Source organism: Chelonoidis abingdonii, chromosome 4, assembly GCF_003597395.2.
Source record: "Chelonoidis abingdonii isolate Lonesome George chromosome 4, CheloAbing_2.0, whole genome shotgun sequence".
NCBI lineage: Eukaryota > Metazoa > Chordata > Testudines > Testudinidae > Chelonoidis > Chelonoidis abingdonii.
This window is the reverse complement of record NC_133772.1, coordinates 38858964-38874893: the sequence shown is the minus strand read 5'-3', so window position 1 is coordinate 38874893 and position 15930 is coordinate 38858964. Positions and strand designations below refer to the sequence as shown.

General features: G+C 47.5%; 1 protein-coding gene across 2 annotated transcripts in view; it reads right to left on the bottom strand.

Moving 5' to 3' along the window:
• PNPLA2 (patatin like domain 2, triacylglycerol lipase) overlaps window positions 1-10580 on the bottom strand; it is a 58412-nt gene extending 47832 nt beyond the window's left edge. The window contains exon 1 of one of the 2 annotated variants that reach the window (XM_032804040.2): window positions 10007-10580. In XM_032804040.2, the coding sequence (XP_032659931.1) occupies window positions 10007-10193 (187 nt within the window). In that variant the 5' untranslated portion in view covers window positions 10194-10580. The remainder of the gene's footprint in view (window positions 1-10006) is intronic. The other variant, XM_032804048.2, reaches the window with a different exon arrangement.
• Window positions 10581-15930: the final 5350 nt, after the last annotated feature.

The following is a 15930-nucleotide window of genomic DNA, read 5'->3' as shown; positions in this document are numbered from 1 at the left end:
AAACCTTGCCAGCTCAAGTGAACAGAGAGCCTGATTCTCCACTGCTTTGCCACTTGCATGGTCCCTTACTGCGGTATGGGGTTTGTGCAATACGCAACTACATCAGAAGGCTTCACTCACTCATGCTGGTAAGGTATATTACACCCACTTTGCAGGTGTGTGAATGACAGAAGATGCAAGGCAGCAAGAGAGTCAGGCCCAGAGAGTCTGAGCTGAGTGGAGAGGAGTGTAAGGCAAGAGCCCAACCACAATCACCTGCAAACCCAGTGCTTTGGAAGCGAATGTTGTTGAGTCACCCAATTTAGAGGAAGTGGTCCAACTGGCTACTGGACAAACAGACAGACACACACAGCTCACAAGCCTAAAGTTTTCAGACTCAGAAGAGATTTTGGGGGAGAAAAGGACTGATTCAGTCTGGAGGAGACCAGTCTTGATGTAATCCTTTGAAAGGTCAATGGAATAGAATTACCATTTCCCTTCAGATAAAATGTTCACCTGACATGCATTAGCAGTGGCTAATGGCAAAAGAAAAAAGACTTTCCATATTATAAGCAGGCCTCACAAGGATTTCTCTAGAGGTGAGCAAGTAATGATAATCTATCATCATTGGTGTCATCTTTTTCCAGCTGGGGAGACTAGTGAGGGTGCAGCAAGTGCAGGGACCTGTGGAACCAGGTTGGGAGGGGAACTGTCAGTCTGCAAGCCAAAGACATTTGCCAACTGACAGATTTGATGGCATGCAGATGGTGCCTGTGTGGATGCATCATACCATCATAATTTAAGACTCGGGGCTTCACCTCCACTGATTCTGCAGTATGTTCTACTGATCGCTGGGAAAGGAAAAAAGGATGGGGGGGAACAATTGATGGAGTATTTTCAGGTAGATGCAAGGTGGCAGTTCTTCCAAACAAAGCCATAGCAGCTAATTAAAGCTTGAGGGGCCCTGCACCATGCACAATTACAGATTTCCATACAAGTTCTTCCCAGTATCTTAAGAAGCTGTCCACATGCCACAACTACGCAATTTGTGCCTTGGGTAGGGATCTCCTTTTCAGGCAGAAATGGCTTCAGGCTGTCCCATTTCCCTTCCTCTTTCCATGATTGCACAGAAAGTCATAGACTATTGCTTCCCAATCTGCACTTCACCAGCCAGACATCATCTAATGTAAGATGGGGGTCACTCTGACTTCAGAGCAGCTTTGCCTATTTATATTAACAGAGGATTTGGGCCAACATTTTCCACACACATAGTAACCTCTGCTGTCTGTTGATAAGCCATTGTGTGTGCACTCTATGAACAAACTCTCTAGGTGTCCTTTTTAGTAAGGGGTTATTATTGTTCATTGACCTCAGTGAACCTCAGCAGAAAGAAGAAAAATGTGCTGCCCCCACAAAGGTCTCTGGTGTTGAGCAGTGTTCTTTCTTGGGGTCACATGACAGCTTGTTGTGTTATCGCCTGAGAGCATATACCTGAACATCAAATAGCCATTGCCTAGTCCCAGATCAAGACTGGGACAAAAGGTCTTAACTATGACATCAATAAAACCTTTGTATAGCCTCTAACCTAAGGACAACCTCTTAAAGAATGTCATGAGCAAACAATATTATCCTGCTCATAAATCTGTGGCCTCCTCTACATTGGCTCACAGCAGTGTGCACAGGATTCTCGTTACTGGAGATGTCTTTACATGCTTTATGGCAGTTGCTGATAGTATCACAGCTGATTTATGCTTCAGGTGAATCATTGAGGCTCCCAATGATCATGTGTTTTCGTGGTAGCCAGGTGAGTACAATAAACCCACCTCCTCCTTGAAAAAGTGGCTGATTTAGCAGAGCCAATCTGCATTTGTTTATGCTTCTCTACAGGAGAGCAGTTGCAGGATACAGGAATACTGGAGATGGTTACAGGTCCATGGACATTATAGGTTACATAAGCCAGAAGGCATGATCTGCTGGTCTAAGCATCAGGTTTAAAATGCCAAGGTTCTCTAGAACTACAGGTTCAACTTCCAGAAGAGTTTGATATTGCCAGTCATCCCTCTAAGGCAGATCTATCAGCTATGCTATGGGAATATTGGAGATGGTTATAGGTCACTCAAAGGGGGTCAGGAGAGATTTTACTGCAGAGTAGGGAAGGTCCCCAGTTTAATGAGTCCATGGCACTATGAACAGAGTTCTGCCCTAGAGTTCATATCCAAGTTTGCCCTATCTCACTTCCCCACTGTTTAAAAACCAGCAGCTTTCTCCTCTCTGACCCAGACATGGCTACATTTTAAAAAGTGGTTCATTCTACCTACAGCTATTTGCACACAGAGCTAATATACACAACTGTGTTCCTGCCACTACCACCCTTGTCTTTGCCTTGTGTTCCTCACTCACCTGTGGCATCTTGCCCCTGTTTAAAGTAACAGGTCTTTGGTCAGGGACTCTGTTCCATATTTGTACACCACTCACCACACTGAGGCCCTGATCTTGACTGGTGCTCAACCATAATACAAATAAATTGCTCCTGTCATAAACAAATAAGTAAGAGTTAATAGAACAGAAGTATTTCATGTCTCTTTTGACTGTAAAGGGTTAACAAGTTCAGTGAGCCTGGCTGTCACCTGACCAGAGGACCAATCAGGGGACAGGATACTTTCAAATCTTGAGGGAGGGAAGTTTTTGTGTGTGCTGTTAGGCTTAGTAAGCAACAAAAATAATATTTAGCAAGTAGAGTCCCATACGATGTCATCTAGTTCGATGAGCTCAGCTTTGTTAGGGGTTATTCACTACTTTCATTCTTGGTTCGGCAGTTGTAGGTATAGGATTACCTGCTTAGTGTACAGAGTGAGGTCCGATTGCTAGCGACTACAGCTATAGGACTGTAGCGCGCTGAAACACGGAATATGCCAGTCTGGTCCGATTTGCGGGGACATCATCCTGGATCTTCAGGTCTGCTCGCGGGAGAATCCTGGGATTCCACTCCTTGTCTTACAGGAGCGATTCACCTTACCCACTTCTTTAGTCTCTCCTGAGCGGCGTATCCTCCCGGAACTACTTTCTCTCCCACCCTTCCTTCTGTAACACATCAGCACGTCCCTGTGTATTCCAGACCCCGTCCTGGGTCTCCACCCAGATACCACATGACCGTCATCGTGGCAAGTAGCGTATTTTAGACCGGATCATTGTATCTAATCTTTGTATTTTAGCTGTAATATCAGTGGTTCTTTCAGCTTAGAGGAGCACGGATACCGCGCGCCACAGCCGTAGTAATACACAGTACGATTAAAGTCACAAGTTTTGCTAGTTTTTGGTGATTGTTCTCTTGGCTCGAAAGTGACCGAGTAAACCAGGTTTCCTCCATCTCTCCCCGATACCAGGCTCTTTATTTCCAGAATAACTGGTACTAGTAGTAAGCGAGTGGCGCTTATGTTTGTTTTCTTTAATTGAAATGTGTATTGGCGGAAGAGTTAAATTGTATTTTGCTGAAAGGATTTAACTTTGTACCTGATATACTTAGGCTGGGAGGGTATCCCAGTGTCTAAGCTGAAAGACCGGGACTATTCCATTTAATTACAAAGAAATTACTGTTTTCCTTCTTATAATTAATAAGCTTCTTGCTAAGAACCTGATGTGTTTTTTATTCTGGTAGACCCCAGGGACTGGTCTGGAACCCAGGACTGGTGGGGAAACAGAAGGAAGGAGAGAAAGTAAATTGTGTCTCTGTGTTTAGGAATTTACTGTCTCCTCAGGGGAGAGCCTGGAGGGGAAAGAAGAGGCGAAGGAATTTTCCTCTCGGTTTAAGGATTCAAGGAGTTTGAATCACAGTGATCTTCCAGGGTAACCCAGTGAGGGGAAGCCTGGGAGAGGCAACAGTGGGGGAAAGGGTTTTTCTTTCCTTGTGTTAAGATCCAGAGGGTTTGGGTCTTGGGGTTCCCCGGGCAAGGATCTGGGGGGACCAGAGTGTACCAGGCACTGGAATTCCTGGTTGGTGGCAGCGCGCTACAGGTCCTAAGCTGGTAATCAAGCTTAGAGGAATTCATGCTGGTACCTCATCTCTTGGACACTAAAGTTCAGAGTGGGGAATTATACCATGACAGCTCCGAATTCAGGAATGATGGGGAATCAACCCAGTGACAAGCTGGAGGCAATCGGAGACTATGATAGTTACATGTTGTAGGGACCAAGTACAGACTGGGAAGATGTTGCTACTAACAGAAGCCTGACAATAGAGGACTTGGGGCTTTGACTCAAAGCCTAATGAAGCTTGCAGAAGGAGTCTTTCCACTGACTTTGATCAGGACTTTTGAGACAGAATGAAATCAAGTAAAATGCTCTAACGTACAAAAGAACCTCACCCTGCCCAGACAGCATTTAACACAGCATGATGGGGTCCGGCTGAATTCAGAGGCAAGGCACAGATGTACCATAGCCTCAAATCATATCTGCAGGCAAACAAACAGGGCTTAGTGTTCTAATCTGAAGACCAGAAAGCACCACAGGACAGTTGCCACAATTAGCATTAGAACCCTGAGCAACTAGTACCCTGAAGCATCTGCTACCACCCAGCCTCCTGCAGTTGTCATGCAGTCACTGATAGCTTGTTCCAGGAAAAGCTGTTCTGCTGAAAAGTGCAGGAATCTGCAACCTTTGTGTCCTCTTCCATTAGTGATTCAGTTCACGCACTCCCTAAGCCTAACCCCTGAACTACAGTTTAGAGTTCAGAGTCAAATGTTTACAACAGGGATGAGCTGCAGAGACTGTTGGACATGCACCATCTGGGCACCACGGCCACTTTTACCTTCAGTGGCAAACCAGAGTCAGCCACCTTTCATTCTGTTGACTCTTCTGCCCTCCCATTAACAGAAAATGACAGGTGCCAGCTTCCTACAGAGCTCCACACATAGCTACAGAAATGGACTGGAGATGCCAAGTTCAGATCAGATTTCAAACCACCCTACAGAACACAGAAGGGTTTCGATCTAGGTACTGAATCCTCTGCAGGGATAAATCAACTTGCTTCACTGACTTCAATGGAGTTGTGTTGATTCACACCAGCTGAGGATCTGGTTTTAGGCTTGTCTCTTGTCAGCACTTATTCCCCAATACCCCCCAGGATATAGGCAAATAAATATTATTAATCCTAGTTTATAGAAGTCCCTGATTATGAATTTTTTGGGGGCAGGGACTGTGTGCAGAGAGCACCTGACATACTGTAGGTGCTACCGGAATACAAACAGTAGTAAGAGAGAGACAGGATAAGTGACTTGCTTGAGGCTACAAAGGGAATCTGTGTCAGAACCAGACGCAGTACTCAGCAGTTCCTGGTACCCAGTCTCTTGTTTACACCAGTTCTCCCGCAGAATAGGTGGTAATGGGATTCTCCGAGTAGAAACTAAGGCTATGTCTACCCTACAGCCTATGTCGGCGTAACTTATAAACCACTCCCCTGAGTGACATAAGTTACACCAACGTTAAGAGCTTGTGTGCACAACACTATGTTGGCAGGAGAGCTTCTCCAGCTGATATAGCTTCTGCTGCTTGTGGAGGTGGGGAGGGGGAGAGGTGTTATGACCATGGGAGAGCTCTCTCCCATCAGCACAGAGCATCTTCACCTCACACACTGCAGCAGCAGAGCTGTATTGGCACAATTGTGCCGCTGCAGCGCTGTACGTATAGACATGGCCTAATTGTTCTGCCATTGAACAAAGTTGTGGCTGACAGAGAAGCAGCTGCATCAAGGGTGTCCCTGTCAGTGGCAGTTCTCTCTAGACTGATTCCTCCATGGGAAGTGATAGATTAAAGAAGTCCTACCCCCTCCACCAGAGCAACTGGCACAAGGAGCAAGGCTACAGTCCCAGACTGCAGTTTGGATGGCCCATATACTCTCCACCCAAGGTACATTCTGGCAAACTCCCAACAAGTAAGTGCTTAAGGTCCCATAGGGTGCAGTTTATCTAGGCTCGTCCTCACTGTGGAAGTAGTCATGTTGAGAGAAAACCATTTACAGTCTATAGCTGTGGTTCTCAACCAGGGGTACAAAGTCAGTACAAACTAAAACTTCATACAATGACTTGTTTACATGCTCTATACATGGACATGTCAGTACAATATTTATATTCCAATTTATTTTATAGTTCTATGGTAAAAATGAGAAAGTCAGCCATTTTTCAGTAATACCATGCTGTGACACTTTTGTATTTTGAGGTTTGCTTTTGTAAGCAAGCAATTTAAGTGAGGTGCAACTTGGGGGTATGCAAAACAAATCAGACTCCTGAAAGGGTACAGTACTCTGGAAAGGTTGAGAGCCACTGGCATTCAGGTCCCCAATGTACGTAAAACATGGTTTGGTCTTGCCACATAAGTTAGCCTGATCCACTGCATGTAGGACCCCCACTCAAAAACCACAGCAGGTCCCACAGAACAGACAGAACCTTTAAAAAGGCCTCACATCCAGGGGTCAAGGGAGAGGAGAGGACTAACAGTGAGTAGAACCACTTCTTATTGTGCCCAGGCTTAGAGCGTGATAGTTCAGTACAAAGAGGCAGATGCTTGTAAGCCATTGTTAACCTCGTCACCTCTGAGTTCTTCGCAGCCAAACATAAAACATGCCTCATATTATATATTACACACACACTCCTCAGTTTAGTTACACATAACATTTTAAAATCCAGTATACTGCTGCATGTTGCACATGGGGGCATATCTTAGCTATACAGGTCTGGCAGTCCAGTCCACCAAGTGACTAAAGTTTCCTGGACATTTTATCTAAGACATCTGTGATAAATGAAGAGGCGGAGACACCCAGCCATCCAGTTAGCTATAAGTCCCTCATGGTGGCTGTTCTCTGCTTGCTTTACCTGTAAAAGGTTAAAAAAGTCCCCCAGTTAAAGGAAACTGAGTGGGCACCTGACCAAAAGAGCCAATGAGAAGACTAGAACTTTAAAAAAAAAAATGGGGGGAAAATGAAAATGAATAAATAAATAAACAAACAAACCCCACAACTTCCCCTTTGTGTCTGTTTTTCTCCAGGAAAAAGGGGAACAGGGAGCAGTTATGCTATGAGAAGCTTTAAGCCAGGTACGATCATAAATCAGATCATACCTAGAACTACTTATTTGGAACTCCCAAATGTGTAAGTATATCCGGAATGTTTAAAAAGATGTGATTAGGGTTATTTCTGTTTATTTATTATGGCTAATGGACTCCCCTGTGCTAACCCCAGATGCTTTGGTTTGCTTGTAACCTTTAAGATGAACCCCAAATAAAGCTATTTTGGGTGCTTAATTTTTTGGAATTGCTCTTTTAAAAAAATCTAGCAAAAGCCTACATTCCAGATTTTTTATTTTAAGAACAGATTTTTGGTGTCCTAAGAGGTTTGTGAACATGTTGTTTAATTAGCTGGCAGCAACAGCTAATTTCCTTTGTTTTCTTTCTCAGCTCTTCCCTGAAAGGGGGTGGGTGAAAGGGCTTGAGGGTACCCCCCAGGAAGGAATTCCCAAGTGCATCTTCCTAGGTTCCGAAAGGGGTTTTGCATTCCAGTGGTGGCAGCGTTTACCAAGCCAAGGTCAGAGAGAAGCTGTCACCTTGGGAGTTTAATACGAGCCTGGAGTGGCCAGTATTAATTTTTAAAATCCTTGTGGGCTCCCCAGCTTCAGCACTTGAAGTGCCAGAGCAGGGAATCAGCCTTGACAACATCACTGAACTCCTTGTATTATAGGGTTTCATAAGCAGTTCAGGAATGAACAGCCACAAGGCCCCCTATGATCTCACTTGGTTGTTCTCCATGGCACACACAAACAAAACAAAACTTGCTGACTTGTGCACCTGTGAAGGAGATATTCTGTAAAGCTACATTTCCTTTTACGTTCCAGGGGAAACATCTAAGCAGAAGGTTGAATACTGCAAAAGAGCAGGTTTAGAAAGGTGACTATCCCCTTGTCAGCCTTTCTATTTAAAGAGATTTCCTGGTTTCTTGGAGACACAGATAATCAGCATGGGTGGCCAAACTCATAAGCACATTATATGCTGCCCCCACTTTTTCTCCAGCCACTTTTCTGCTTCCAGTACAAAGCCATTAGGAACTCATCGGCTGTAAGTTTCCACCCCCACACGGTGGGGAAAGAGTGACAGCGAGCAATGACTATGTTTCTTTTAACTACACTGAAGTTACAGAACTTAATCAAATGCTGAATCTTCACTTAGCCTGTGCCACTGTGGTCCAACAATGACACAGGTTTATAAAAAAAAAAAGAATGTCATGCTTTATTTCCTATATTAATTGGCTTTGATCAATCTGCATCACAGCCATAATGCTAGTCCAGTACCATGAATGCACAGCAGTTCGCACCTAATGTGACAATGTTATAACAAAAGTACCTTTTTAGAACAAAGTTGAATGAAAGTTCCACATTTTATCAATGCATTACAATGTACAAAACAATCTCGTTGCAAGACATGCTCTAAAGCAGGGGTGGGCAAACTATGGCCTGTGGGCTGGATCCGGCCCGACAGTCATTTTAATCTGGCCCTTGAGCATCCACTGGGGAGCAGGACCTGGGGCTTTTCCTGTTCCGGCGCTGCAGCCTGGGAGCAGGGTTGGGGGCTGCTCCATGCAGCTCTCAGAAGCAGCGGTATGGCCCCCCTCCAGCTCCTACATGTAGCCAGGGGGCTCCACTCTCCATACTGCCCCCACTTCAAGAGCCACCCCCACAGCTCCCATTGGCCAGGAGCTGCAGAGGTGGTGCATGCAGACCTGGCAGAGTGCAGAGCCGCCTGGCCTAGCTAAGGTGGGACATGCGGCTGCTTCTGGGAGCTGCTTGAGGTAAGCGCCACTTGGAGCCTGCACCCCTGAGCCTCTCCCTGTGTCCCAACCCCCTGCCCCAGCCCTGATACTCCTCACATCCTCCAAACCCCTCAATCCCAGCCCAGAGCATCCTCCTAAACCTAAACTCCTAATCCCTAGCCGGAGCCCTCACCCCCTCCCACACCCCAACCCCAATTTCATGAGCATTTATGGCCCACCACACATTTTCTATTCCCAGATGTGGCCCTCAGGCCAAAAAGTTTGCCCACCCCTGCCCTAAAGACTCCCATCAACTATACTATAAATTGACATTCACTAAAGAGCCACCATACTCACTAGGCATCCTTGTATAAGTTTTCATGGGCTATATCAGGCCCGTAGTGATCACTTACACAGAAGCTGGTCTGTGAAAAACCAGCTTCACTCAAGTCTATCCACATAACCCCTATTAGTCTTGTTGTTTATGGATGTGTTTTCACTTTCCATTTCAGATGGAATGTCCCTCTTTGGTTTTAGTCCGTGCTCCTGCTCTGTCTTATGTAACAAGAAACATAAAGTAACTTGAAAGGATATTTTGGAAGGAGAATAGACAAGAAGCAGTTCCCTAGAGGTGGATACATATAATTTAAGAAAAAGAGATCCCGTGTGGGCACTCTTGTAGAATAGTCACTTTTATTCCAGAAAAGTGTCCACAGGGGGAGCTGTTCCCAAATAGCTTATTCCACAACAGTAATGCCGTTCCATTTCCCCATGAAGAGGAGCCATAAGAGACAGCTAGTCCCTGGTTCAAAGAGCTTCTACATTAAAAAACAAAAACAAAAACTGCTTATATGCAGCACAGAATTTACCAGCAAAAGGGGTCGCCTGGGGGCAAAACAGTTTGCATATTCGAGTGTATTTTTTGTTCCTGTGATGAACAGAGAGGCTCCCTGATCGGCCTTCTCTTGTCCAATGGATCTCAAACTTTTCCATCCCATGGCCCACCTCCCATCTAGCTTGGCTCTAGGGCAGGCTCATGAACGCCCCCTCCTCTGCCACCACACACCCCCGTTTATGACATACAGGCGCGAGTCACAACCCCAGGTTGACACACACACACACCGGCCCTACTTTACACGGGCTGGGAAGGCATAAGGCCGGATCCGCCCTGCACTAGCAGCGGGGGACAGGCTCTTTGACTTCCCACCACCGCGCACCCCAAAGCTATGAACTCCTCACCCAAGCAGGCTCCAGTGACCAGGGCCGTGGCAGTCAGGGCTCCGGCGGAGGCTCCGTAGATCGTCTTGGCGTTGGCTACCAGGAAGGGGGCATGCTCCTGGAGGCAGCTGGCCACCCCGATGTGGTACACCCCCAGGAACCCGCAGCCCGCGAAGGAGATACTCCAGGTGGAGCCCAGAGGGAACATCGCCTCCCCGCCTGGCAGCGCCTCTGGGAGGAGAGAGATGGGTGGGGGAGGGGGCAGAGGGCAGCCGAGGCTCGCCAAGCCCTCAGCGGACAAACGCCCCGCGCCCCGCCTAGGCAATACGAGCGGACGACCGGAGCGGGGGGCAAGCCCGGCAAGAGCGAGCTAGGGGCAGGAGAAGTTGTGGCACCCCCGATCCGCGTGCGTCGTTCTTCCCGCTCACATTCTACTGGGCTTTGCCGGCCCTGGCCCGGGATAAAGGGGAATGGATGCGCTGCGCCTTCCTTCCTGTGCCGGTCTCTTCCTGCTCTGCCCTCTTCCTCTGCCGGCTCCCCGAGCCGCTGCCTGCACCTGATGAGCAGCACAGAGGGGAGGGTGACAGTGTTATATCGGATGCGGGTCTGGCAGGGGAGGGGCTCCGGCTTGTCGGCTGTGGGGCCGGAGCAGCCAATCCCTCTCCACATGCAAGGGGCCGGAGGGAGGAGACGCCTGCAACAGCTAATGGCAGCGCGGGTGAGCCTATACCGCCCTCCCGCCGGGTGGGACTATGCAAAGAGGCTTCTGAGTGGAAAAAAAAATCCTTGGGGGAGGACTTCTCGCTCGGCACCGGCGCCAGCAGCAGCTGCCGGTGTGACGACACGTTTAGAAACCCTCCCGTTTTGCAACTAGGTGCAGTTTCCGCCAGGCAATGTAACCATCTAGGCTCCTGCTCAAGACTTCCTGCCGCCTGGTCCATGGGGTTGCAAATCGGGAGGGATGGGGTTTGTGGTCGAAAACACTCTCAATCTGCTTCCTCCTGGCTAGTGTGCCAAATTGATCTATTGGATGATTGAGGTGCGCCCTTTCACGGCTCCGTTCTGGAAGGGCAGCGGGCAAGGGGAGCTGGGCGCGCAGCTGTGGAACGCACATCTGGAATGCACATGTGGCTCGGTGGGGTGCGCTCCGCAGTTATGGCTGCCGGCTGCGGTGGCGTTCGGCCCAGAGTGATGACAAGAGATCCACTGACTGCCCAGAGGAAGTCTACCTAGGCACCTGTGTGTGTGTGTGCGTGTGTATTGTGATGACGCTTTTGTGTTCTGAGGACTGTGTGATGGGGTGTGTGTGAAGGGGATGAAGGGTTTTGGCCTGGTGCACCTGTGTTTTTGTGGGGTGTAGAGTTCTGGTGGTGTGAGCGATGGGTTAGGGTTGTTGTGGCATGTTGTGTGTGTATTCTGGGGTGGTTTGTGTATCTGGGAGTAGTAGTTTTGGAGTGGGGGGATGTTGTGGGCATACAGGGTTTTGGAGTAGGGGTGGGTTGTGTATGTATTGTGGGAGTACAGTTTAATGCAGTGAGGTGTGTATATTGTGGGGTGGGTTGTTTGTGTGTGTTGCTGATGAACAAAGAAAAAAATATTTGTGTGTGTGTGTAGTGTTGCTTTTGCTCTCTATAGCCAGGGATGCCCAGAGGATTCAGGAGGCCTGGGGCAAGCAATTTCGGGGGGCCCTTCCATAAAAAAAGTTGCAATACTATAGAATACTATATTCTCGTGGGGGCCGCTGTGGGGTTCTGGGGCAAATAGCCCCACTTGCCCCCCCCACCTCCCCGTCCCCCGGGCAGCCCTATCTGTGGCTGTCCTCCCTTGTTTACCCAGCCTCCATTTTCCTGCACATCATCAGTGAGATGACCACACGTGGAAACATACACATCACCCTCTAAAAGGAGGATCCAGATCCTTGGTGTGGCTAATCTCTGCATCAGCTGGAGGGGCTATGGGAAGAAGGAAAAGCAGTAGCTACAGGAGCACAGGTACCAGCTGGAGGCAGAAATGGGGAGGGAAGCCCAAGACTCCATATTCCACTTTGGGGACTAGCAGAGGGGGAAGAGGCTCTGCATAGCACAGGAGGATTGCAGACTTGAATCTCCCCATTCATCTATGGAAATGACACATCAGCTGTGGGAGATATGAACCACCTCATTCAGCTCAACCTAGGGTTGTGAGTTCAATCCTTGAGGGGGCCACTTAGGGATCTAGGGCAAAATCAGTACTTGGTCCTGCTAGTGAAGGCAGGGGGCTAGACTCTATGACCTTCCAGTTCTATGAGATAGGTATATTTCCATTTATTATCTCAATGGTTGCTCTCCCCCTTCTCCTATGATCCTATGCACTGTTGCAGAATGCCAGTTTTCAACGCTACCACCTCAGTCCCCTGCCTGTGGATTTTAGAGTAATTTTAATATTAAAATGAGGTCCTTAGTGGGGTGGGGGTTGTATCCGAGGAACCCTTTGACCAAATTTGTACCATAATCTATACCTGGCTCCTATTATGCCATACCAATATTCAAGATAATTGTCCTATGCACATGGATGTTTGAGCATTTTGAAAATTCAAACTGTTTATTTTGTGGGGGGCCATATATTGGGATCCCCCTTCCACTGGCCCCAAATTTTTACCACAAATCCCAGACTCTGTTGCAATCAGTGCTCAGTGGTTTGAGCATCGGCCTGCTAAACCCAGTGTTCTGAATTCAGTCTTTGAGGGGGCCATTTAGGGATCTGGGGCAAAAAACCACAACTGTCAGGGACAGTACTTGGTCCTGCCTAGTGAAGGCAGGGGACTGGACTTGATAACCTTTCAAGGTCCCTTCCAGTTCTATGAGACAGGTATATCTTCATATATTATTATTATGCCAGTATAGCTGCACACATGGACTCTAGAGCATTCTGATAATTAGGAGCATCTCATATTGGTGGGGCTGCATCTTAGGAAACATTTGATCAAATTATACTGAATTTGCTTCACAAACACTGCTAAGCTGGTTTTGTGCCTTTGGGCACTCGCCTCCATCACTCACCTACCAAATCCCATCTCTCCCTGACCCTGGTAAGCTTGGAGGGGCCATAGCATTGCACATAAGAGCTGGTGGCATTAAGATGGAGGGGAGAGGTGATCCAGAGTTCCTACCCCAGGTCTGGGCCTCATATGGGGAAGGGGATCTGCACATCTACCTGCAGGTTTGGAAGCAGAGATGTGAAATGGCCCCATTCATCTCAAAGGATGTTCTCAGTTTCAAAAGTACTCTTCATGGCACTTAATGAAGCCTGAAAATAGTTCTAAGCTGTGAACTGCTCCATTCATTGGATGTTCTCATCCCTGTCTCCCTGCCTTACAGTTTGTCTACACATGGATTTATTCCGGAATAGATCTTGCACTTTAAGTTCATACCTTACTTTAATTCAAATAGTTTCCCCAGTGTAGACAAGTCCTAAGTGCCTGTCCCACACACTAAACATGCCTATTCTCCATATTCCTTCCCTCCACTCTCCTGCAATGCCGTGTCCCTGGTGTGTGCATCCAGCAGACCTGTTCCAGGGGCCTGCAAAATTCTAGTCCATCATGCTGAAAGCTATCTGATAGGAGCTCTACCAGCAGAAAACTCATTCATCCTGGCTGGGATTCTTGCACCAGCCTGCTGATGTCATTTTTATGTGGCACCTAATCTCTCCCGGATCAGCCCAGCCCCACACATCATAGCACACTTCATACTCCACATACTGCTGCCCACATGAGCCCAGGGCAGGACTTTCACAGACAGGTAGATGGGATTGAGGGTACAGTTGTGGGGGGCTGATCTCCCTCAAAATAATGAACATCACTCGCACTTCCAAGGAGAGCCCTGTTGTGGCCCCAGTTTCCAAGCAAAGGCAGGTTGTGCACAGCATGCAAATATCCCAAGGAACAAATTCAGACTCATGGTTCTTGGGTACAAAGAGCTGAGAGTGTTCCCCATAGCGTCCATGTAGTTTGCACCTCTGCTCAGAAGTGCTCTGTAAGCAGAGGTGCTAATACCTATATTGCTTCCCCAGAGAGGCAGTGGGTGCTGGACACTAGCGGACTAAAATTGGGGTGGATGAGTGCAATAGTTTGAGCTTATTGTGCAGAATAAGATGTAATTGTAAAATGTGGATGTGATTTTTTGGGGGGGTGTCTCAGGACCCTCTTGTTCCAATGACCCAAATATAGACCCTAGGGTGAACTCTGTTGAGGCACCGCACAGCCTGTGGCGTTTAGAGCACATAGTAGAGTCAGCTGTTAAACCGTAAGTTGTTCTCAACTATGGTGGAGCTACTGCCCCATTATAACAGAAACTATGAGCCTGATGTCAAGTGCCCACAACCATCACTGAAGTCAATGTGTGCTGTGGGAGTCTGGAACTCCCAGGATCAGAGCCTGAAGCAAAGCACTAGGGGGAACATTTTGAAGAAAAAGGGGGGAGCAAGGAAAATTCACAACGTTTGCAGAAAATTTTTTCCATTTCCCTGCCACTTCTATCGCCGGTCAGAAAAAACAGAAACTGTGCTGGAAATGCCAGGATATATGGAACTGACAGAAGCACACTCATGAGACCCAGTCTCATGAGACTCAACAAAGACTGTGAATGGCTTGCCAATTACAGAACCAGTTTCTCCCCCCTTGGTTTTCACACCTCTACTGCTAGAACAGGGCCTCACCCTCCCTGACTGAACTAACCTCGTTATCTCTAGCTTGCTTGCTAGCAATATACCCTGCCCCTGGAAATTTCCACTACCTGCGTCTGACGAATGTGGTATTCACGCCACGAAAGCTCACGGCTCCAACCAAGTCTGTTGTCTATAAGTGCCACAGATTCTCTGCTGCCTTTTACTCCTATGCCCTTGATTCTGGTCACCCTCACACACCTTTGAAACCAACAGAGGGAGTTGGTGACTACAGAATGCAGGTCAGCATCGTGCTGCGCAATAGGAAAGACCAGTCCCATGCGTATTACACAGATTCTTCCCCCAATTTCCTATATTAGCTGGATGGACCGGCAGTGTTGTGCTCTTGAGGGGTGGTGGCTCTTTTATATAGCAATTCTGTAAAGTAATCAGACAAGCTCCAATTGAGTTCTCTAGTGCTGTTAGCCTGCCTTCCCAGGAGACTCTGCTTCTTCGAGGCGCTATCAGGCAGCTGATCCAGAGGATAGCGCAAGGAAGCTCTATGGAAGACCAGTGCCAACAAACTTGGATGAGAGAGGATTATCTCTTCAGTGGCGAGAATGCAAAGTACAAGATGCAGGGGAGCCGTATGTTCCACGTTCTTCATTTTTTGTGGGAGGCAGGGAGTGATGGGATAATACGCGTAGTGAGTCAATCTCTGGGACAACAGTTTGGGCCTGACCCAAAGCCAGAACAAGTCAGTAAAAAGACTGTCATTGCTCCGATGGGCTTGGGATCAGCTGCTCTTTATTGGATTTGTCCCAAGTAGCTGCAAGTACTATCTAGCACTACCTCAGCACAACAGGCCCAGCAAGATCCTGGCTTGTGAGCATATTATGGCCCGCAGCTGAAATGGGCACAACATTGAGGATGAGAAGTGCTGACAGGGAGACAAACTTAACATACAGGAATAAAAAGCTCCCAACCCTCAACTGTACTTTTTTAGCTCACTTTCTGTAACTGCTTATTTGAGAGAGGCATTAAGGAGGGTGAAAAAACTCGCACAGCAGAATTAGCACCATAAGTCAGGTTTAGGAAACACATTGCAGTGAGGGATCAAGGTTCCCTAATTGACATTGGCTTCAGTTGTTCAGGATCAAGAAAAAATGAAACACTGATGATGGCATATAACTGTCGGTGATGCTGTTCCCAGTAGACAAACCTAAAAGTTTACCTGTGCCCTGATGAGCTCACAGGACAGGAAGATGAGAACCTGTCACAAGGCGAATTTTCTCCATTTTTGC